General features: G+C 39.7%; 1 protein-coding gene across 2 annotated transcripts; it reads left to right on the top strand.

Moving 5' to 3' along the window:
- Positions 1–748: 748 nt before the first annotated feature.
- Positions 749–22,186, top strand: Churc1 (churchill domain containing 1). Of its 2 annotated transcripts, none has more exons than XM_042691802.1 (4): positions 749–857; positions 13,066–13,201; positions 15,800–15,870; positions 21,926–22,186. In XM_042691802.1, the coding sequence occupies exons 1-4, from the start codon at positions 819–821 to the stop codon at positions 22,016–22,018; spliced, it is 339 nt and encodes a 112-aa protein (XP_042547736.1). In that variant the 5' UTR covers positions 749–818; the 3' UTR covers positions 22,019–22,186. The 2 variants fall into 2 exon arrangements, with proteins under 2 accessions (XP_042547736.1, XP_042547737.1); XM_042691803.1 differs by lacking the exon at positions 749–857 and adding an exon at positions 11,784–11,855.
- The last annotated feature ends 2,478 nt before the right edge of the window (positions 22,187–24,664 follow it).

The following is a 24,664-nucleotide window of genomic DNA, read 5'->3' as shown; positions in this document are numbered from 1 at the left end:
CCTTCTTTGTATACTCCAGGGGCTCCAGATGGTCATTTAATAGTAACATTTTTATATATTCTTTTCAGGAGATTCTTTGCAGAGTTCCAAGGGCCTCTCCTATATATAATTTGTTTAGCAATCTGCCGAGTTCTTCACCACTCTTCATCCTTAAGAAATGGCACAGCAATGGGCTGGGAATGTGGCTTAATGGTAAGAGGGTTTGCCTAGCATGCGTGAAGCCCTAGGTTCGATTCCTCAGTACCACATAAACAGAAAAAGCCAGAAGTGGCGCTGTGGTTCAAGTGGTAGAGTGCTAGCCTTGCGCAAAAATAGCTCAGGTACAGTGCCTGAGTTCAAGTACCAGGACTGACCAAAAAAAAAGGAAGAAAAAAGAAATGGCACAGCAAATTACCCAAAGTATTTTCGTTTCAGTTTTTCAGAGTAAGTTGAGTCATGGAGAAACAACTTCCTTTCTAGAGTTTTCTGATCCATCTGTCAGTTTACTCTCAGGAAAGGATCTATTCAATAGTGCCTTTAGTCCAGGTCTCTTCCCCTCCTTCGCCCCCCCTCCCTCCCCGTCCCCAACGCTGCTTCTCTCTGTTCCCACACGTCTGCTGGTCCTGGGACCTTTTTCCCTCTTAAGACCTTGCCCTTCCTGGATGTCCTGGAGATCCCGGTGCGCCCATCCCTAGCAACAGTTGCTAGGGGCGGAGATATTCAAATCAATTCCTGACGCCAAATATCCAATTGCGCATGCGGCAAGCAAAGTCTCAGATCTCTCGAGATTTCGCCTTGCCGGAAGCTCTGGAGGACGGTTCCTGATAAAAGGCGTCGCGATGTGTGGGGACTGTGTCGAGAAGGAATATCCTAACCGGGTGAGCAAGTGGGCACGTAGAACTCCCGTTGTAGGGCCATAGCCGGCCCTTAAAACTCCCCATACCATCGCCGGTCTTGCCAGAGCCGCACGGCCCCTGCAATGACCCGGTAGCTGTATCCAGACACCGGTCATCTGGGGCGGCCTGCGGGACTGCCGGGGGCGCTCCGCCCCCGAGGCCCCGCCCTGGCCGCTGACGTCAGCCGTCACTCCCAGTCTCTGGAGCTTGTGGGACCGCAGAGGAGAAAGCTCACCACTGTGACTGTCACCACCAGCCCAGGTGGACACTAGTCCTCTATCCCCCTTCCCAGACCACCCATGTCATCCTCCACCTCGATTGTTGACGCTAGGTTCTCTTACTGAATTACAGAGCGAGAACTGCTTCTGAGATCGTCCGTTTTGACTCAGTTTTGAAGGTGATGAAACTAGCATCCAGAGATGGGAAATCAGTTATCCAAGTTCACATTCTAGATAAACTAGGATTCAGATTTCCAGGCCATTACTTTTTTTTTTTTTCTTAATCTACCTCTAAGACCTAGTAGGCTTCCAGTGTTGTCTTTTCTCCTATATTCAATGTACACCTAACGTGTATATAGATTATGTAACTAACAAGGAGAGTATGTAGCTAATAGAAGTGAGAAATAGGGCTATTTTTAAATGCTGTTTCAGTTTAGAGAAAGGGAAGGGTGATAGAGAAATAGGACCACAATGTTTTTCCTCCAGAAAAGCTGGGCTTCGGCTGGGACTTGAAGAGTTGCTGTAATTACAGTAGAAAAGAGGGTAAGCAAGTTGGAAGCTGGGGGAAAGAACAACAAGCAGTTCTCATTTTGGTAAATATATATATATATATATATATATATATATATATATATATTCCTGGAGGTGTATGTAAGCATGTCTATAAACTACTTGGGATGTTGAGGCAGGAGAATAGTGAGTTTGAGGCCAGTCTGGGAAAAGTTAGTGAGACCCTATCTCGAAAAGATGGTACACTCATGTAACTGTAACCCCTCTGTACAGTATCTTTACATTAAAATATTTTTTTTTAAAGATAGTACAACTGAGAAGGGCTGTGGACATAGGTCAAGTAGTAGAGCAGTTACCTAGAATATGCAAGACCTAGGGAAGGGGAGAATATTCATAATGACATTATTTGTAAGAGTGTTACCAGAGAGCACAGCTGTCTACCTCTGTTCTTATATCCAACAAGGAAAGAAAAATGTAGAGAAAGTGATAGGAAAGTTTATTAGGAATATGTCACATCTGGCCACTCACCTCTATATGTCCAACAGAGACATGATGAAGGATAGAGAAGGGATATTTACTATGTGGCAAGGGCATGCCACAGGAAGAAGACAATTTATTACATCTTCAGCTGTGTTTAGGGTACTGAGGAAATGGGTAGAGGAAGAATTAGAAGCAGAGGGTAAAGGTATACATGAAGAGTCCTAGTTGCAGGTGTGGGCTGGTTGGCGATTATCTCAGTTCTAGTTCTCCCAAGTTCCAGAGAACTTCCCACTGTCTTCACTTGAGAGGATGAGATGATTCCTCTTGCTCCAGGATGAAGCCTCATCATTCTTCGTAATTGTCTTCATTTGGAAGTAGTCTGTCTTGTAAGCTTCTGCTGTTCCTTAAGTGTCATTTCACTCCTTGTTATAAAGATGTTATTGATCAGTCCTGTCTTAGCTGGAATCCAGGGTAATTGCAAAGTGACTGTAGAAAGAATGGCTTAAAAAAAAATCAATGTAAAAAACTGAGGTAGAGATGCCAGGTTTTTCTTCTGTTTTTAGTTAATTTGTAGGTTCAGTTTAGAAGTCAGTGCTTTTCAGCAAAAACAGATTTTGTACCTGTTTAAAAAATACATATTCAGTAGGTTGTAAGAAGGTTGCTTCAAGAGTGAGAATGATAGCATTAGCATTAGCTTTTGGGATACTTTGGAGTATTTACTGAGTTTGCCCATGAGACACTGCTATCGCTAGGTATAGCCTACAGGACTTGAAGTTCCTTATGAATCACGGAGTTTTAGTTATAGCAGTGTTTTCTGTCAGAGCCCTTGTGATCTCTTCTATAATTACTGGAGCATTTTTTCCCTTAAGAACTGGAGGCCCTGCACAGGGCACACTCATGTCTCAAGCCTATAAACCTCGCTACTCAGGAGGCTGAGATCTGAGGCTCAAGGTTCGAAGCTGGCCTGCCCAGAAAAATCCAATGACACTCTTACTTCCAATTAGCCACTCCAAGCTGGAAGTGGAGCTGTGGCTCAAAGGGGTAGAGTGCTAGTCTTGAGCAAAATAGCTCAGGGACAGCACCCAAGCCCTGAGTTCAAGCCACACAACAAACAAAACTGGTGGCCTTAAAGAATTTCCATTTTAGGTATTCTTTGCGTATCCCCATCATTCATGGCTAGCTGCTACTTAAGAATATTAGACTGGAAAAGTTAACTATCATATACATCCACAGAATGGAACATCTCAGAAGAATAAGTAGTAAAAGTAACTAAGAGTTGTAGATCTCAACCTGGAATGATTTTGCCTTCTTGCCTCCCAGGAACATCGTACAATAACTGAACCTTTATTTATTTATTCATTTATTTTTGTCGGTCGTGGAGCTTGAACTCTGGGCCTGGAGCTGTCTCTGTGCTCTTCAGCTGAAGGCAAGCATTCTACCATTTGAGCCACAGTGCCACTTCCGCTTTTCTGGTGGTTAATTGAAAATAAGAGTCTCACCAACTTTCCTGCCTGGGCAGACTTTGAACCCTGATCCTCAGATCTCAGCCTCCTGAGTAGCTAGGTTTATGCGTGTGAGCCACCAGCACCTGGCTTTTTTTTTTTTTTTTTTTTGTACTAGAGTTTGAACTCAGTACCTGTCCACACACTGTACCACTTGAAATGTTCATTCCACCAGCCCTTGTGTTGGTTATTTTATTTTATTTTTTGCTAGTCTTGGGGCTTGAATACTGGGCCTGGGTGCTATCCCTGGCCACTTGAGCCATAGCGCCACCTCCAGCTTTTTCTATGATTAATTGGAGCTAAGGGTCTCACAGATTTACTTGTCTAGCTTGGCTTCAAACTGCAATCCTCAGATCTCAGCCTCCTGAATAGCTAGGATTACTGGCATGAGCCACAGGTTCCCGGCTTGATTATTTATTTATTGGGCCAGACTTGGGGCTTGAGCTCAGGGCCTAGGTACTATACTTGAGCTTCTTTTGTAAAGGTTAGCATTCTACCACTTGAACCACAGCTTCACTTCTGGCTTAGGGGAGTAGCTTATTGACAATAAGTCTTATAGACATCTGGGCTGACTTTGAACTGCAGTCCTTAAATCTCACTATCCTTCAGAGCTGAGATTACAGGTATCAATCACCAGCACCCATCTTATGTTGGTTATTTTTTTGAGATAGAGTCTTGCCTTATGCCTAGGCTACTGTCGAGTGCAATGCTGTATGTACTTACCCATGTTGCAGGTATATGCCTCTACACATGACAGTTGGTTAAGATGAAGTCTTGCAAACTACAAAATCCTATCATCTCCAACTCCCAAGTAGCTAGATTACAGGCTTGAGCTACTCTGGTGCACTACTCCTTACAGATAATGGCTAGAGGCCAGTGATGCTTACCATACAGCCACCATAACAAGGAATTGTGTGCCCCAGGGTTTGTAGTGATGAAGAATCCTGAAAATAAATCTATTATACACAACAACCTGAAATCTTACAAGTGGAAGGTTGGTTTAAAAAAAAAAATCAGAAACTAAAAAAAAACTGTAAAAATGCTCAAAATACATTTATAATTTACTGTGGTAAAACTATAAAGAAAAGCAAGCAGTTTTGTAAGTCATGATGCTGACTACTAAAGACATCGTATGATCAAGAGTAGTCAAATGAGAGGAAGGCTTTCTTGACTTGGCTGGGGATTCTAGAAACATTTTTTTTTTTTTTGGGTCTGGTCGTGGGGCTTGAACTCTGGGCCTGGGCGCTGTCCCTCAGCTCTTCAGCTCACGGCTAGCGCTCTACCACTTGAGTTACAGCGCCACTTCCGGCTTTTTTCTTTTTGCTTATGTGGTGCTGAGGAATCGAACCCAGGGCCTCATGCATGCGAGGCAAGTGCTCTACCACTGAGCCACCTTCCCAGCCCCTCTAGAAACATTTTTATGACTAATAATGTCCATGGCACATTGCATGACAGAGGTAAAAGTTCCTAGCGGTTATCAAAGAAACAAGGTTGAATTTGTAACTGGAGTCAGTTGAAAGAATAAAAGTCATATTGAGAAGTTTAGCTTTTATGCTCTGTAAGCTATGGGCAATCCTGAAAATAATTAGGAATAGAGAAGTGACATTGAAATCTGTTAGGAAAAATGAGTCTTAGCTGTAAGTTAGGATGATGAGACTGACAGATTGTAAAGGAGTGTCCCATGGCATGACAGTGGTATAGGCCTGTGACAAGTTCTGACTTCAAGAAGGGATGACTTGGACTTGATTGATTTAATGAATAGAGAAGAAATGAAAAGCTGTAGATGGTATAGAGTTTTCAATGTAGGTAACTGGGAAGTTGCAAGTGTCATTACAGAACTAGGAGGAACAAATGACCAAATTGTTTTTTATCAGGCATCATTTGAGATTAAAAATGTAACAACTGCTCTTGGGGTATGAGATTCAGACAGATTAGCCAAATAAAGGGTTCAGAATTGAAAGAATGTGTTAGCTGAAGAAAAGAACATAAGGCATGAAAGACTATATGAAAAAAATAAATTAACTAGCCAACCTGGGCTACATAATGAGTTTAAAGCAGTACTGGACTGTAGTGAGATGCTATCTCAATCCTTACCATCCAGAAAAAGAATAAATTCACTAGGAAATGAAAATTTCAATGGAAAAGGAGTAAAGTATTTGAGGAGATTGGAAAGCCAGGGTAATAATGCCTTTCTGACGCACTTTTGTTGCTTTTATCTGTTCTGAGATAATTAAAGGCTGCCATGAGGAAGAAGTAATTTTTTTTGTATTTAGAAAGGCTTATTTAGAAATAACTAGTGGGTGGATATTACGAGTTTGTGGACTTTGAATCCAAATAAGGAACTTTCGAACAGATGTTCAAAGATGAGATGAGACCCTTTTTCAGGGAACTGAGTCCCCTTCTGTAGAGAATATGTAGTCTCATAATTAATTTCCAAGTTTGATTGGGAATTTTTCCCCCCAGTTAACTGAGGTTCTTTGATATCTGAAGTCTGATTTTTTTTTTTTTTTCTTGCTAGTCCTGGGATTTGAACTCGAGAGCCTGGGCACTGACCCTCAGTTTCTTTTACTCAAGGCTACACTCTACCACTCTACCACAACACCACTCCCAGCTCTTTTGTTTATGTGGTACCAAGGAATCGAACCCAGGGCTTCATGCATGCTAGGCAAGCACTCTACCGCTAAGCCACATTCCCAGACCAGTCTGATGTATTTTTAAGAACAGTGAAAGTAGAAGCCAAGGCAGGCACCAGTGGCTAATGCCTGGAATCCTAGCCACTCAGGAGGCTGAGACCTGGAGGACTGAAGTTGAAACCATAGGCAGAAAAATCCACAAAACTCACATCTCCAAAAAACTAGGCTGGAGACATGGCATAAGTGGTAGAGCATCAACTGGGAGAAGTAAAGCTGAGCAAAAGCACAAAGCTCTGATTTCAAGTCCCAGTACCACCACCACCACCACCACCACCACCACCACCACCACCACACACACAATGCGCATGCTCACAGAGGCCATTTTCGTTCAAGTTTGGCAAAAAAAACGATATGTGGCAGCATGGAGTCTAGGAATGTGGCTTAGTGGTAGCGTGCTTGGTACTGTGGCACTAGCCTTGAGCACAGAGAGGCCCAGGGACAGTGCCCAGGCCCTGAGTTCAAGCCCTAGGACTCCTCCCCCCCCCCCAAAAAAAAGTGGCAGCAAATATGGTCTATCAATTTACAAAATTGTCAGAAAAAAATAGTTTGTTGGGAAGCTCTAAGTGCACATTAAGTAAGTAATATTTAATTATTTATCTTTGTTACATAACGTGTCTGCAGCTTTGTAGTGGATGTTTTTCATAGACTAGAAATATACAGTACTGAATTTGTCATAAAGCCCTGGCCTACTTTGTAATGTACACTGAGAACTTCAACTCAAATGTGAGTCTAGTTGGAAATGACTCAGTATTGTTCTGAACCCAGGGTTGTTTTTGTTGTTGTTGTTGTTCAACTATAAATGAAAACAATTTTTTCAGTCAAAAGCGTTTGGTAAACCCCTTAGAACTAGAGCTATACATCTGGTTGAACCACTACTAAATATCCCCATGCTGCTGATCACAAACATGGTATATAACATGTGAACACTGTTATATATTACAGACTGTGGTAGACAATTTGCTCCAGGGAAGTTAGAATGAACTTGTGACTTTGAAATTATGTAATCATTTAATCACAATCAAAAAAAAAAAAAGTTTTAGAAAAAAAAAGAACCTCGGGGAAGGGAGGGAGGGAGGGGATGGTAGGGGGAAAACAATGGAGGGGGTAACCATGTTCAAGAGGAAGTGTACTCATTACCTCACTCATGTAACTGTAACCCTCTGTATAGTAGCTTTACAATAAAATAAAATTAAAAAAAAAAAAAAAGAACTAGAGCTATATTGCATTTTCTAAAATAACAGACTAAAATTGTAATAAAATCTTTTCAAATCAACTTAGAATGAAACTTCTATTTCTGTATTTTGTTTTAGCTTAAACTCAGTAGTTATGCCATAGTAATATAAAAATAAATCATTCATTTGTATTAGTCATGTTGAAAAAAAGTGTGAGTTATGTGGTTAAATTAAAAATTATATGTTTTATGCACCTCATTTAAAACTAAGCTACAAAAGGTCATTTACTGAATACTTATTAAGTGAAATTAAATTTGAGTTGGATTTATAATTATGAAAACATCTTTATATGGGTAGGTGTTTCAAAGATACTCTACATTTTAAAATTTGTAGTGGGTAATGTCTGTGTTAAAAATGAACAGTCTATCTCCTTAACCTGACTTACTTTACTGCAACCCCTCTGAATATCACTTTTATCATGACAATGAAAAAATAATAATAAAAAGAAAAAAAAGAGCAATCTTGAGTCAGTAGGCTAACTTCTACTAGGACTATGGGAAAACAAGATCTAACCAAACTTAAAGCAACAGAAGGAAGAAACTGAAGTAGAAACTAATGAAATAGAGGATAGGAAGTCAAAAGAAAAAAAAAATCAGCAAAACTCATGCTGGAGCTGCGGTTTGAAATTATCCTAGTGCTCATCTACTGAGCTGTATCTCAGCCTACTATATTTAATCATAAACATTCCCTTGACATAACATATACATTAACTTATTATCTAGATGATTTTCCCTAAAAATGAGTTGTTCCATTGTCAGTAATTTCAGATTTTTCAAATTTAAGATTGTTGTGCCATACCAAACATAATCATGGTTTTCAAGTATTTTTTCTTGCACACTTGTTGGTATTTCTTACAAATCTTCAACTAGATAAATACTTATCATGTCAGCTTCCCCCCCCCCCCCGAAACTGGGTTTATTATCCTTATTGAGGAATTAATTTGGTTTGCATTCTAACTTTCCTCTTATTATGGGGGTCTCAAAAGCTTCCCTAAATATTGTGTGCTTTGTAAGCTTTAGTTTACTTTCCCAAATTTAGATGTTAATATAGTCCACTGACCAAGCTCTTATGTAAAGTCCCATATGTTTCCTTTGTAGTATTCTTGCCCTTGTCATATAAAGTATTCACTTACCACATAAAAGAAAGATCCTTCTCTTCTCTTTTCTCTGTTTCTGTAGAGAATACATTCTGCCTTACTTACAAGGTTGAATTTCAGAGGTTAAGTCACATGGTATAAAACAGCTGTGTTTTTGGGTTTAATCCAGCTCAGAGTTGTATTTATTTGAGATTGGTATAGAGATCTTTCTTTTTAAATTATTTGCTTTCCCCCAATTTCTTCGGAGTCCTTGGTAATCAGCTTTTATATCCAAGGCAATCTCAATTCAGAATCCAGAAGCCATTTTAGTAAAGATTTAAGTTGATTCTGTAATTTTTATGAAATGTGAAGAATCTATAACAGGTGTAACCAAGAGAACATAGCCAGGTGCCAGTGGCTCATGCTTGTAATTCTAGCTACTGAGGAGCCTGAAATCTGAGGACTGTTGTTCAAAGCCAGCCTGAGCAGGAAAGTCTGTGAGACTCTTATCTCCAAACAACAAAAAGCTAGAAATGGAGCTCTGGCTCAAGTGGTAGAGCACTAGCCTTAAGCACAAAAACTCAGGAAAGTACCCAGGCCCAGAGTTCAAGCCCCAGGACTGGCAGAGAGAAGGGGAAAGAAGAGGGAGAGGGAGAGCGAGAGAGAGAAAATATGTGATATTCATGCTATTATATAGATACTCTTTTGAAGTTAGATTTGTGTGTGTGTGTGTGTGTGTGTGTGTGTGTGTGTGTGTGTATAATCATTTGGTTTTCCTACAAATTCAATACATGTCGCTAGAACTTGATGTCTATATGGAACTTTGATTATTTCCTCATACCAAAGTATTTCATAGTAGAGCATGAAAATCTACAATCTACGAGCCTAAAGCTACAAAACTTCTAAAAGAAGGGCTGGGAAGGTGGCTCAGTAGCAGAGCGCTTGCATGCCTGAGGCCCTGGGTTCGATTCCTCAGCACCACATAAGCAAAAAGAAAAAAGCCAGAAGTGGCGGTGTGGCTCAAGTGGTAGAGCGCTAGCCTTGAGCTGAAGAGCTGAGGGACAGCACCCAGGCCCAGAGTTCAGGCCCCATGACCGGACCCCAAAAAAAAAAAACTTCTAAAAGAAAACAAACAAAAAAAAACCTTTTGCAACTTTGGAGTAAGAGAAGGTGTCTTTAAAAAAAAGAACAGGCGCCGGGCGCTGGTGGCTCACGCCTGTAATCCTAGCTACTCAGGAGGCTGAGATCTGAGGATCGCGGTTCAAAGCCAGCCCGGGCAGGAGAGATTGTGAGACTCCTATCTCCAATAAACCACCAGAAAACCGGAAGTGGCGCTGTAGCTCAAGTGGTAGAGCGCTCGCCTTGAGCTGAAGAACTGAGGGACAGCACCCAGGCCCAGAGTTCAAGCCCCACGACCAACAAAAAAAAATAAAAAAGAACAGGGCACCGGTAGCTCATGCCTATAATCCTAGCTACTCAGGAGGCTGAGATCTGAGGATCATGGTTCAAAGCGAGCCCAGGCAGGAAAGTCTGTAAGACTCTTATCTCCAATGGAAACCACTAGAAAACCAGAAGTGCTGCTGTGGCTTAAGCGATAGAGCACTTGTCTTGAGCTGAAGGGTGCACCCAAGCCCAGAGTTCAAGCCCCATGACCGACCAAAAATAAGCACAAATCATAATATAATGAAAAATGATAGATCAGATTTCATAAAATTCATTACTGCTCTTCTAAGAACATTTAAAAAAAAAAAAAAAAACAACAAAGGCACATTCTAGTGACTCATGCCTATAATCTTAGCTATTGAAGTGGCTGAGATCTGAGCTTTGCAGTTCAAAACCAGCCAGCGAAAACAAATCCAAGAGACTCTTATTTCCAGTTAACCAGAAAAAACCTGAAACTGGAGGTGTGGCTCAAGTGTTATAGTGCTAGTCATGTTTAGAAAAAGATGAAGTATAAGGCCCTGAGTTCAAGCCCTGGTACAGCACAAATAACAGAAGAAAAAAAAAACCCAAAATGACAAGGAAGTGGTTTTATTAAAATGAATTGAGCAGTGGGCACAGGAACTCACACCTATAATCCTAGCTATTCAGGAGGCTGAGATCTGAGGATTGTGGTTCAAAGCCAGCCCGGGCAGGAAAGCCGTTGAGACCTTTATCTCCAATAAACCACCAGAAAACCGGAAGTAGCACTGTGGCTCAAGTGGTAGAGGGCTCACCTTGAGCTGAAGAGCTGAGGGACAGTGCCCAGGCCCAGAGTTCAAGCCCAACAACCAACACACACACACACAAGACTTGTATATGAATCTTCATAGCTGCTTTATCCACTATTGCCCCAAACTAAAACAAATCCACTTGTCCATTATCAACTGAATTCATGGAAGACTACTTGGCAAGAATAAGCTATGGTTTAGCAGTATGTGTAGCTTATCTAGATGATTAACATAGACTAAAAGAAGCCAGAATAAAACATTACACTGATGATGTCTATATAAAATTATCTTACATGCAGCTCTAGAGAAAAAAAAAATCTCATCCTGGGATATTTGATATAGGATGGAGATTAGAGATAGTCTGCAAAGAAAATATGAAGAGAGAAATGATCTGTATCTTGACATGGGTAGGACTGGGGTGTAGCTCAAGTGCAAGAAGGTCCTGAGTTCAAACTTCAGTACTGCCAAAAAAATCTGGATAGTTGTAATGGTTATGGGGGCATGTATAAGCAGTCATTAAACTGTAGCCTGATGATAGGGGACATTTTTGCCTATGTATTAGCAGTCATTAAACTGCAGCTTGATGATAGGGGAAATTTTTGCCTGTCTATCAATTGAAGTTTATTTATTTTTTAAATTTTTTTGTCAGTCCTAGGGCTTGAACTCTGGGCCTGGCTGCTGTCCCTCAGCTCTTCAGCTCAAGGTGAGCACTTTACCACATGAGCTACAGCACCACTTCTAGTTTTCTGGTGGTTTATTGGAGATGTGAGTCTCACAGCTTTTCTGCCTGGGCTGGCTTTGAACTATGATCCTCAGATCTTAGCCTCCTGAGTAGCTAAGATTACAGGTATGAGCCACCAGTGCCCAGTGTTATTTTTTTAATATAACAAATTACTTTTTCTTTTTAGCTGGAAGTTTATGTCTCCAAACTCTATTGTAATATTTTTATTTCCTCTCTACCAGAGTTAATTTTTCTTAATTCATAGAACTAGGAGGCCTCTCAGAAGGGAGAGATTGTGAGGCTAGCAAAATGCAGGAGGATTTCATTGTGGCATTTAAGATGGGTCCTAAGTCCCCTGATACTTCTTCAGCTCCTTGAAAGTTAGAAACTCATTTGGCTCCTCATTAAATCCTCATGGCACTTACGTACTATCAGGTACATGCATACTTAGGAGAAATGCTGATTTGAGTGATGTTCATCGTATTAACTTTTAAAAACACTAATTTGTTGCTCTTATAGGCTAAATTATTTATAAAATGATGTATGCCTTAACAATTATTAGTAAGCCTTTAGCAAAGAATGTGTTATTTTCTTAGTGATGAAGTAAACCCTTTCTTCAATACTGTTGTCTCAATCTGCTGACCTGTAGAACTTAACCTTACTCAACCTTCTGTAAAGACTGACATCTTGTACATTTTAATGCTTTTTTGTTTGTTATGTTGTGGTAAAGGCTTAAGAAAAAGCTATTTTAATAGTTAACAGTCCCATTTTTAGTGTTGACTTAGTGTTTTCATTTTAATTAAAATTTAATTCTAGCTAGGATGACAGGCACATATCACCATGTCTAACTTTTATTGGTTGAGATGGGGTCTCAAGAATGTTTTGTAACAGTTGGCCTAAACTTGGGAAGATCCCAAGTTTTATGGTGTCCTCCATTTAGTATTATTGGGTATTATCTTTTTCTAATTTTTCCTTTTCACATATAACTGGGTTTTATTATTGTTTCTAAATATCTACTCGTACTTAGTTCTTTCTTTTAAACACAGTTGTAATCCTCAGATATTTACAGACCTAACACTGTACTTTAGTTTTACTTATGAATCATATTTCTTTAAGGAAGCTGGTAATTTAAAAAAAAATACTGGGTATGGCAAGCGCCCCCCCCCCCCTTGGTTTTTTGTTGATCATTAGTCTTGAACTCAGAGCCTGAGTACTGTCCCTGACCTTTTTCACTCAAGGTAAGCACTCTGCCACTTTGAAACATAGCACCACTTCCAGTTTTCTGGTAGTTAATTGGAGGTAAGAGTCTTATGGACTTTCCTGTCCTGACTGGCTTCAGACTGTGATCCTCAGATCTTAGCCTCCTGAGTAGTTATGATTACATGTGTGAGCCACCAGTACCTAACTGTAAATTCCCTTTTTGAAACAACTTCAAACAAGTTTTTCCCCTTTAGAGATTTTTTAAAATTTTTTAAAAGATTATTGTCTATAATTTTTACCAAATATTTCAAAATAAAAGAAAATTAAATTCCTATTTTTGATATTTTAGGGTAACACCTGTCTGGAGAATGGATCTTTTCTACTGAACTTTACAGGATGTGCAGTGTGCAGTAAGCGGGATTTTATGCTGATTACTAACAAATCCCTGAAAGAGGAGGATGGAGAAGAAATAATTACCTATGATCGTAAGTTGACTTCTTTAAAACATGCAAGTCTATTAGCACTCAACTAGCTTTTAGAAGTAGACATATTGTGTATATGTATGTTTTTTGAGGCCTCTTTCAATATTGTGTTGCAGCACAGTTACTGATTAGGTTTTTAAGAAGAAAGTATAGTTCATGCGGTATTCATTTACTATTATCAGATGTTCTACATAAAAGACTTTTGTATGTGTGTGCTGGTCCTGGGCCTAGGTGCTGTCCCTGAGCTTTTTTGCTAAGGGCTAGTGCTCTACCACTTGAACCATAGTTTTACTTCTGGCTCTTTGGTGGTTAATTAGATGTAAGAGTCTTGTAGACTTTCCTGCCTCTTTTTCTTGTTCAGACTGCTATCCTCAGATCTCAGTCTCATGAGTAGCAAGGATTACAGATGTGAGCCACTACCTAGCTCCATAAATGACTTTTGCAGATAAATGAAGTTTGTGGTTCAGGCACCAAATTCTTTTTTAGGGAACTTTGTAAATCCTTCATACCACCTTAAGCAAAATAGAGTCATCCATGAGTATTTTCCCTTCCTCCTGTAGAATAATTTGCAGTGGCCTCCAACAGCTATTGAAGTGTTGAGGACTACTTGCCCCTATCTAAAGAAAACTGCTTAGATTTATATTTCTTGTCTCCTAATTCTTGGATATATTCCAAATATATTTGACGAATAAATGTACAGATGGTAATACTTTGAAACTAGGATATGAAAAACACCAAGCCTGTGGAATAGACTCAGACAATTGAAAATGTTGTTTCTTTTTCTTTTTGCAGTACTAGGATTTGAATTCAGAGCCTCATGCTTGTTAGGCTGGTGCTTTCCCACTTAAACCATACGTCCCTACTGCTTTTGCTGTTTGTATTTTACATAGAATGTCACAAACATTTTCTTCTCAAGCTAATCTTAAACTGAAATCACCCTACTCTGCCTCTGTAGTAGCTAGGATTATAGGGATGAGCCACTGGATACCTGACTAGAATTATTTTCTTTCTTGTAAAGTGTTTGTATTCACTTCACCCAGGCAGGAGGGCATAATAGTTGAGAGCAGGGCTTTTGATGCAGACTGCCTGGAGTTGAATTCTAGTTCCAACACCTTCTCATTCACTAGTTGTCCTACTAACTTACCGGTATGTCTTTGTGTCCTTATTTCTGAAAGTATGATAATGATAATATTTATCTCACTGGGTTTGTTTTTGTTTTTTGGGGGGAGGTCCGGTCGTGGGCCTGAACTCTGGGCCTGGGCACTGTCCCTCAGCTCTTCACCTCAAGGCTAGCACTCTACCACTTGAGCCACAGCACCACTTCCAGCTTTTTTTGTTTCTGCTTATGTGGTGCTGAGGAATCGAACCCAGGGCCTCATGCATGCGAGGCAAGCGCTCTACCACTGAGCCACCTTCCCAGCCCTCTGACTGGGTTTTTAACAAGATTTAAGAGACTAAATAGCAAGCTGGGAATGTGGCTTTAGTGGTAGAGTGCTTGCCTAGCATGTATGAAGCCCTGGGTTCAATTCCTCAGTACCACATACACAGAAAAAGCTGGAAGTAGCCCTGTGGCTCAGGTGATAGAGTGCCAGCCTTAAGCAAAAGAAGCTCAAGGACAGTGCCTAGCCCCAGGCCCTGTTCAGTAAATCAGGGTGTTTGTTTTTCTTCAATGTTGTTGTTTTCACTACATTTTTGTAACTATTAAATTCACTTTGAAAGGCTGGGAATGTAGCTCAGTGGTAAACCATTTACTTAGCAAGCATGAAGCTTTGGGTCTGACTACTAGCACTCAAAAAAAAAAAAAAAAAAAAGAAAATTACCCTAATATTCAGCATTGTTTGCTTGTTTTTTAAGGATTGCAATAGCAATAGGAACAGTTTACTCTTATTCTGAGAATAAAAGCTTTTAAGTAGTTAGGGCCAGGTTACTTAAAAAAACATATTTAAGTTTCTGTCAGTTGATTAGAGAGCTTTCAGTAGGAACTAATGCATGCACACTAAACCTTTTTAGTTCAGACCCTAATTATGTAGCAATTACTGTGTGGATTTCTTTTTTCTTTTTTCTTTTCTTTTTTTTTTTTTTTGGTCAGTCCTGGGGCTTGAACTCAGGGTCTGGGTACTCTCCCTTAGCTTCTTTTGCTCAAGGCTAGCACTCTACCACTTGAACCACAGCACCACTTCCAGCTTTTTCCGTATATGTGGTACTGAGGAATCACGACTAAGCCACATTCCCAGCCAGATTGTGGTCAACGTTATAATGGATTTCTGCCATTAACTATCATACAGGATTCTTCTTAAGCATTATTCTGCTGAGAATAGAAGTGCTACTTTTTTGTGTGTGTTTTTTTTTTGGTTGGTCGTGGGGCTTGAACTCATGGCCTGAGTACTGTCCCTCAGCTCTTCAAGGCTAGAGCTCTACCACTTGAGCCACAGCACGACTTCCGGCTTTTTCTGTTTATGTGGTGCTGAGGAATTGAACCCAGGGCCTCATGCATGCAAGGCAAGCATTCTACCACTGAACCACCTTCCCAGCCCCTAGAAATGTTACTGTTTTAAGAAACATTCCAAGACTTAATTACATAGTTTCTCTTTGTTTTGGCAGATCTGTGTAAAAATTGTCATCATGTCATTGCCAGGCATGAGTACACATTCAGTATCATGGATGAATTTCAGGTAAATGTATGGGTCTGCTATGGATAATAAAAGTACCCTTGAAAATCTACATAAACGTTTTTATAAATGAAGTAGTAGCAACTATTAGTAAAGGAAATGGTCCTTATTTTCTCACCATACAGATTGAAAGAAAAACTTTTAAGTGTGGGTGTATCTCTGCAAACCTGTTGTCACAAGAGACAGAAGTAAAAATGTCAGCATTAAAAATGACATTTTTATTTATAAAGAATAGCCCAGAGCCAAGAATCATGGTACATGTCTATAATCCCATCTACTTGGGGAGTGAGGGGGAACAAAGGTTAAGAGGACCTTTTTGCCAGCCTGGGCAAAAGTGAGATCACATCTGAACAAACTAACCAGGTGTGTTTGTTTATATCTGTAATGTAGATTATGGTGTAGGGCTGGCTCTGGGTGCAAAATGAGACACTATCTGAAAAAAAACAACTAAATTAAAAAAAGGGGGGGCTCATCTCTTTCCTCTCTTTGCTTGAGACAAGATTTTGCAGTGTAGTACAGGTTGGCCTCCTGCCTCAGCCTCCACATTGCCTAGAAGACAGGCATATATGCTACCACACTCAGCTTTGATAGGTCTTTTACCTATTTTCCTTATTTCAACTACCTGCAAACTGTTTTTCATTTTCATTTGACTAAGGCTACTCTAACCAAATGTAACCAAATCCTAGGTGTTTTGTTTCTCATCTTAATCTCTTCTAGATCTGATTTTGTTAACTATTGCTTCCCTTGCAGTCCAGACTTTGCTTTCAAATTATTTGAATTGTCTTTGCTTTCTTTTATTTCCTTTTCTGTTGTGCTATGATTCCCTGAAACTGGAAGAAATCTCTGATTTGGAATCTTTTCTGTATTCCCTCATATAGTAAGCACACATATTCAGTCGTTAGTAGGTATTGTCTAGACCTTTGTTTTTAATTAAGTTTTTTATTGTGAAAATACTGTACAGAGGGGTTACAGTTACATGAGTAAGGTAATGAATACATGTCTTTTTTTTTTTTTTTTTTTTGTCGGTTGTGGAGCTTGAACTCTGGGCCTGAGCACTGTCCCTCAGCCCTTCAGCTCAAGGCGAGCACTCTACCACTTGAGCTACAGCACCACTTCTGGTTATCAGGTGGTTTTTTTGGAGATAAGAGTTTCACAGACTTTCCTACCTGGGCTGGCTTTGAACCATGATCCTCAGCTCTCAGCCTCCTGAGTAGCTAGGATTACAGGCATGAGCCAGTGGTGCCCGGCTTAATGAGTACATTTCTTTTTTTTGGGGGGGGAGGGTCCGGTTGTGGGGCCTGAACTGTGGACTCTTTCGCTGTCCCTCAGCTCTTCAGCTCAAGGCTAGCGCTCTACCACTTGAGCCACAGCACCACTTCCGGCTTTTTCTTTTTGCTTATGTGGTGCTGAGGAATCGAACCCAGGGCCTCAGGCATGCAAGGCAAGTGCTCTACCACTGAGCCACCTTCCCAGCCCCATGAGTACATTTCTTATCCAGCATTGTTGCCTCCTTCTTTGTTTTTCCCCTATAGATCTTCTTTAACTGTTGCCCTACCTGCCTTCCTTTGTTTCTCTTGTTTTTTTCTAGCTCCAGCTAACACAACTTTATTTACCACATCAAGGACCATATTCGCTCATACCTAAATCACAGTACAGCAGCCCCAGATTGTACTTTGGAACATTACTATGGGCTTAATCTTCCTTAAAGACACTATTCTCTAGCCCCTCCTAACCAGCCTTCAGGAGCATCTGCTTCTCTCCTGCTCTAAATGTGATCATCTAACCTTTTCCACAGCAGTGTCCTAATTTGTGCTTTCTTCTTGATTTGAATCCTACCTTGAGCTTTCTGCTTGATTTGAATTTTACCTTGAAGCCAATGAAATCTTAGCTCTCTACAGAAACCTAAATTTTCCTTCTTGCTCTTGATAGTCCAGCTTGTACTACTTTCTCTTTCTTCTGAATTTTTCTTGTACCTGTGTGAGGCCCTAAATCAAGTGACTAGCCAATTGGGCATGTCTGCCTTAGTCTAATGATCAGAAACTTTTCATTTGTATCCACTGCTACTTATTATCCTAATTCCCACTGTTCTTTGGCTGTTATCTTATTCCAGTAGCAGTGCAAGTTTAAGGTGGGCTTCCATAACACCATTGTTTATTTTTATTCAAAATGTTTTAGGGGAAATGTAAACATAACTGAAAGTGGGCAAAATAGTCTATTAATCTGCACTAGTCAGCATCATGTTGTTTTACTTATACTACATCATTCTCACACAAATCAGGATTATTTTTAAGTAAATCACAAACATATCTCTAAATATTTCATCTCTAAAAGATAAGAATTGTTACTATTATTTTTTTTTTGACGGATATGGGGCTTGAACTCTGGGCCTGAGTGCTGTCCCTCAGGTCTTCAGCTCAAGGTTAACACTCTAACACTTGAGCTACAGCACCACTTCCAGTTTTTCTGGTGGTTTATTGGAAATAAGAGTTTCACGGATTTTCCTGCCCGGGGTGGCTTTGAACCGCGATCCTCAGATCTCAGCCTCCTGAGTAGCTAGGAATATAGGCGTGAGCCACCGGCACCCAGCTAAGAATTATATTTTTAAAGACAACCATAATACCATTATTGAACAAAGTAAAATTTCCTAATGGCAAGATTAGAGAGGAAGGTAGAGGCAGAAGTATAAAGTTTAGATAGAAAATATATTAGAAGGTAGGTACAAATGGCTCACACTTATAATCTGAGTTACTCAAGAGGCTGAGATCTGAGGATTGTGGTTCGAAGCCAGCCAGGCAGGAAAGTTCTTGAGACTCTTACCTCCAATTAACCACCAGAAAAGTAGGATTGGTGCTGTGGCTCAATGTGGTAGAGCATTAGCCTTATATGAAAAAGCTCAGGGACAGTGCTCAGGCCCTGAGTTCAAGCCCCACCACCTACCAAAAAAAGAAAGAAAGAAAATATATTAGAAATGTTATAGGTATTTTTTGTTTCTCCCAAAACATTTGGCAAAAATACCCAAACAACAATAACCAAAAAAAAAAACTCACATGTTTACCTCAGGAAATAAGAGAGGAACTGTGAGAATGTCTTCTCCCTCCCGTGGGTCAAGGATGTCGAGTCACAGTGAATGGGAGTAACAGGGAAAGGACCAAGAGACCACTGGAATAAACAAAGGATCTGTTCTTAATGCTGAGGTGATTCTACCTACTCCATACTTCCTTCCAGATCTCTCCATCTTTGGTCATTTTGAGGGAAACATGTCCTAAGGCCACCATGTTGCATGAGGCGCTGTGTTTCTGACATTCCAAGTTAGAATTCTAAACATACTTTCCCATAGAAGTACTACTATATATAGTTAGATTATATAGCACTTGTAAAATATAAATTTAAAAGATTTGTGGATTTTCCTGGGAACCTAACTGCTGTGTATATAATATTGCTACTGTGGGAAACTGCTTTTGAATTCCAAACATTGACTTATAATGAACTTGGGTTCCAAATGGTCTATAAGTTAAAGAGTAAAACTATAGTCAGTCTCAACAATTCAATAATCTTGCCAAATGATATCGTGTGTTAGGTTCATTTGTTAGTTTTTTTTTTCCTCCAAGTTAGATTGTGAATTATGTAAGGTCAGATTTTGTCCTAAATGGTTGCCAGTATACCTTGTGCCTCATAGAGCACAAGAGCACCAAATATAAATTTGACAGAGGATAGATTGGTTGAAAACAGAACTATTTGCTAACTTCATACATTTTCCCGTGTGTGTGTGTGTGTGTGTGTGTGTGTGTGTGTGTGTGTGTGTGTGTGTGTGTGTGTGCGTGTGCGCGTGCGTGCGTGTGTGTGCATGCGCACACCTGTCATGGAACTTGAACTTGGGGCCTGGGCACTCAAGGCACTCTACCAATTAAGCTACAGCTTCAAGTCCAGGTGTTTTTTGTTGTTGTTTTTCTGTTTTGGGTTTTTTGTTTGTTTGTTTGTTTGTTTTTTGGTGGTTAATTGGAGATTAGAATCTCACAGAGTTTCCTGCCTGGGCTGGCTCCAAACTGTGATCGTCAGATCTTACCTCCTGAGTAGCTAGGATTATAGGAGTGATCTACCGACCCTCAGCTCTCTTAACATTTTCCCTTTTTGTCTGGTACTTATTTCTTCATTAACAGTGAGAGGTTGTTATCTCATTAGTAATATCTGCTGGGTTAAAGCAATAGAGGTCTTTGAGAGCAGTAAAAAGACATTGGAGAGGCTGAATGGTTATTTTTAATGCATGAATATTTGTTCTGTATGTTTTAGACTCCAATATACATGATGAAAGTATGTTTTAGACTCCAATATACATAATGAACGTATATGGTAGACTTAAAAATTAAAAGTGTGGGGCTGGGAAGGTGGCTCAGTGGTAGAGCGCTTGCCTTGCATGCTCAAGGCCCTGGGTTTGATTCCTTAGCACTACATAAGCAAAAAGAAAAAAAACCGGAAGTGGCAGTGTGGCTCAAGTGGTAGAGCGCTAGCCTTGAGCTGAAGAGCTGAGGGACAGCGCCCAGGCCCAGAGTTCAAGCCCCACGACTGGACCAAAAAAAAAAAAAATTAAAAGTGTGGGGCCTGGGTACGTAGCTCAGTGGTAGGTTTCCTATGTAGCATGCACAAGGCCCTAGGTTTTGATTCCCAACACAATCAATTAAATTAATTAAAATGTAGTTTTCAAAAAGCAGTCTTTCAGCCAAGTGCTGGTGGCTCACACCTGTAATCCTAGCTACTCAGGAAGCTGAGGTCTGAGGATCATGATTTGATGACAGCAAGGGGCAGGAAAGTCTATGAGACTTATCTCCAAAAAGCCTGAAGGGGAGTTGTAACTCAAGGGGTAAAGTGCTAGCCTTGACCAAAAGTTCAGTGTTCGAGCCCCAGGACTGGCAAAAAAATAAGAATAAAAGAAGCAGCCTTTCTACTGCCACGACTGTGTTGCCCTTCTTGAACTCACCCATAGGAAAGGGAACAAAGTTGTCTGCTGCTGAGAATCTCACCATTGTCTCTATGTCTGTAGTCCTCTCTAGTGTTTGCCCAGACCCAAGAGACTCCACCTTGACTGATTAGTTTCCAGACAACTAGCAATTTCAATATCAGATGTAGAAATACTAATAGATGTAACATATATTTGTTTTCCTAAAGAAGACTGAACATTTTTAAGTTTAAAATAAATATGCCTATACAGTGTATGTGTTAAATATTCTAGAAAGTTACAGCTATAAGAACAAGACTTGACTCTGGCGCTGGTGGCTCTCGCCTGTAATCCTAGCTACTCAGGAGGCTGAGATCTGAGGATCGTGGTTCAAAGCCAGCTGGGGCAGGAAAGTCCGTGAAATCTTATCTCCAATAAACCACTCAGAAAACTGGAAGTGGTGCTGTGGCTCAAGTGGTAAAGTGCTTGCCTTGAGCTAAAGAGCTGAGGGATTGTGCCCAGGCCCACATGACCGTCAAAAAAAAAAAGAACAAGACTTTGCCCTAAGGATTTTTGCCTAAAATAAAATCCCTTCTGTCTCTAGTCTGGATATTTGTTAAGCCCAAGACACAACCTCTTCAAATAGATGAATTTTCAGGCAATTTGCTGTTTAAGTATGAGGCATGAAGTACTAGTGAATTTAACATATTTTTCTATATTAACTAAAAACAGCTTTTTAAGTTTAGAAATTTTTTTCTTTCTTATTTCATATTTTTCTTCCTTCCCTTCTAAAGAGTTTAATATCTTAAAAAGAAAGTACAGCTCTAAGAATGGAAATTTATCCTTAGGTACCTACACTCAAGTCCAAGAAATAGCTATGCACTTCCAAGATGGCATTGTTATATTTGTAGTAAATAAAGCAGCATCATGTACTCTATATTTTAAAAAAAGCGGGGGGGGGGGGCCCTCTGGGGATATGCAGCACAAACCTAAGATATTGCTGATAAATGTTGAAGAAATTGATCTAATGTACAGAGAGAATATCTATGGCGCTTTGTAGCCAACAAAGTCAGTTATTGAGCATGCTTTTCTTTATATATTGAGGTAATTATGTACTTTGTCTTCTAGGAATACACCATGCTGTGTCTGTTATGTGGCAAAGCTGAAGATACTATAAGTATTCTCCCTGATGACCCTCGACAAATGACTTTGTTATTCTAAGATTCCTAGTTCTGTTGTAACCATGTTGGTTAGTTTAAAATACAGCAATCCTGATGTTTTATCTAATAATGAAACTTCTTTGCATATTTTAATTAATTTATTTTTTGTTTTTGCTGCTTAAACAGCAATTCTTTGAACAAAAAAGTAAAGGAGATTTGTATTTCCCTAGAGCCAAGCTTTTGCTGAAATTTCTACTTAACAATTATCTGACCAGAAAGTAACTAAATTAAGTGTACACCTAGAGCCCGAATCTTGCTTTTTCCATAGAAGGAACCAGAACTCCTTGGGAAAATGACTGGTAGAATTGGGGAGGAAATATGCAAGATGAGTCTGGAGCATCTATGCCACAAAAAACCAACAACAATGAAGTCATAAAAAAAATAACACAATGACCAGGAGTATGTCAGATAGACAAAGGAGCAACTAAGAAGTTCCCAGTTACCACACCTGAACAACTTGAACAAAGAAATAAATGAAGTGGTATTGGAACACGACCCAAACTATATAATAAATTAATCCATTCTGATGTTAATAAGTGATTGAATGAATGAATGAAGGATGGATGGATGGATGGATACAAACAAATCTCCCATGGGTAAATAATTTTTTTTTTTTTTTTTTTTTTTTTTTTTGCCAGTCCAGGGGCTTGGACTCAGGGCCTAGGCAATGTCCCTGAGCTGTTTTTGCTCAAGGCTAGCACTCTACCACTTGAGCCATAGTGCCACTTCTGGCTTTACCTGTTCATGTGGTATTGAGGAATCGAACCCAGGGCTTCATACATGCTAGGCAAGCATTGAACTTCTAAGCCACATTCCCAGTCCTGAGTAAATATTCTATAGATATTTCTACCCCTGGGCTGGGAAGGTGGCTCAGTGGTAGAGCGCTTGCCTTGCATGCATGATGCCCTGGGTTCAATTCCTCAGCACCACATAAGCAAAAAGAAAAAAGCCGGAAGTGGCACTGTGGCTCAAGTGGTAGAGTGCTAGCCTTGAGCTGAAGAGCTGAGGGACAGCACCCAGGCCCAGAGTTCAGGCCCCACGACCGGACCCAAAAAAAAAAAAAAGAAAAGATATTTCTACTCCTTAAGTGTGCACATAATGACTTCCTTCCCTCCCAAAGAGTAGAATATGGAAAGCAGGGAGAATGAGTAACTATATAGTAGAAAAATTTGATAAACAGCCACGTGATCAAGGTTATTTAACTTTTATCAACAATAAATCATGTTAATAGCATGTACCCTTGATGAGAGTAGCACTTCATCTCTGTGGTCTTCCTCCCAAAGAGCCATAATCTCATTCTAATCATGAGAAAAACATCACATGATTCCCATTTGAGGAACATTTGAATTCTAATTTTGATGACCCGCTAAGAGCTTGGCAAGGTTAGGAAGAGGCTGAGAATATCAGTGACAGCACTCCAAGGAATCTCATCATATCAGATAAAAGATTTATTCCTCAGAAAAGTTTAACTCAGAAAAGTTAAGTCAGCTGCTGTGTCAGGATCAGTTTTATTCCTGGAAAATGTTTTCCTTTTGGCTGCAAATCTATATCTGACCTGCTGAGGAGATAGTTTGGTGAAATGAATTCAAAAAGCAGAGAAAATTCATTACTTTAAATAGCAGCACTAAGCCTATTACAGCCTTTGCATTGTCCATTCTTGGAGTTTGCTAATGCTTCCAGCTTAGTCATTTGAAGCTCATGAGTATGGTCTTATATGTCCCTGTTAATTCCTATAATTATCTATTTGTATTGGATATGGATAAAAAAATTAAAACAGAAGATCTTATCTATATATTTCATTGTTCACACCATTGTTCTTTGTTGTATTACTTTGTCTCCTAGAATGCTGTGGGGGGAGGGGTCTAATAGAACAAAAAACCTAGTCTCACTGAATCCTTATTTTCCTGTTTAAATAAAGAGGAACTAGGCAAAAGTTGTAGTCTCTATTTCCTTTCTTGAGCTTCTAGACGGAAAAGAAATCACTTGTGGGTGTCATTGAAAACATGGTCTGGTCCTGATTCCTCACTCTTTCTCTGCTCACTTTAAGTTGTGCAAATCTAGTGTCTACGTAGTCGACAGCTTGAAATGAAAAGTTCAACCTGCATTTGTTGTGTTATTTTATTGTTCTTGGAATCCCTCAATACTAATTGACATATAACCCAGCTTAGGCACAAAAAATATTTTTTGTTTCATATAGATTGTTACTAAGTGATATATGTTCACTGTTCTATATTTCAGTGTATCAAAAATCCTGCTGGTTTGAATCTATTGTTTTGTGGACAAGTCTAATTACTTGACTGAATTTGAAGTGCTTAATGCTAAAATGTCTGTTTGTGGACTGTAGTACAAGTCTGTATTGTGAGATACAACTTTGTACCTAACTAGGTAAAAAAAGAAATCACAGAGTACATGCTATATATAGAATTGGCTTTGCCATAGTTATCCTGTCTATCTCAGTTTCTTCTAGAAAATAATGGAAAATAGAAAGCATCATATAAAATGTCATTATTGGGTTTTTTGGAAGGTTGCACATTTTTAATGCTTTCATTATGACATTTGCATACCTATGTATAATGTAATTTGGTCATGTTCACCCACATATCCACATGCATTACTCTTTCTTGTCCCTTCTCCTACTAACCAACTT

This window comes from Dipodomys spectabilis, unplaced genomic scaffold (genome assembly GCF_019054845.1).
Source record: "Dipodomys spectabilis isolate Male_0828 unplaced genomic scaffold, ASM1905484v1 ptg000146l, whole genome shotgun sequence".
Classification (NCBI taxonomy): Eukaryota; Metazoa; Chordata; class Mammalia; order Rodentia; family Heteromyidae; genus Dipodomys; species Dipodomys spectabilis.
This window is presented reverse-complemented; position numbering and strand designations above follow the sequence as displayed.

Coding starts and splice junctions, on each gene's coding strand:
- Churc1 (XM_042691802.1), top strand. CDS start 819: ATGTGTGGGGACTGTGTCGAGAAGGAATATCCTAACCGG. Junction 858..13,065: donor AGAAGGAATATCCTAACCGG/GTGAGCAAGTGG, acceptor TTGATATTTTAG/GGTAACACCTGTCTGGAGAA. Junction 15,871..21,925: donor GTATCATGGATGAATTTCAG/GTAAATGTATGG, acceptor TTTGTCTTCTAG/GAATACACCATGCTGTGTCT.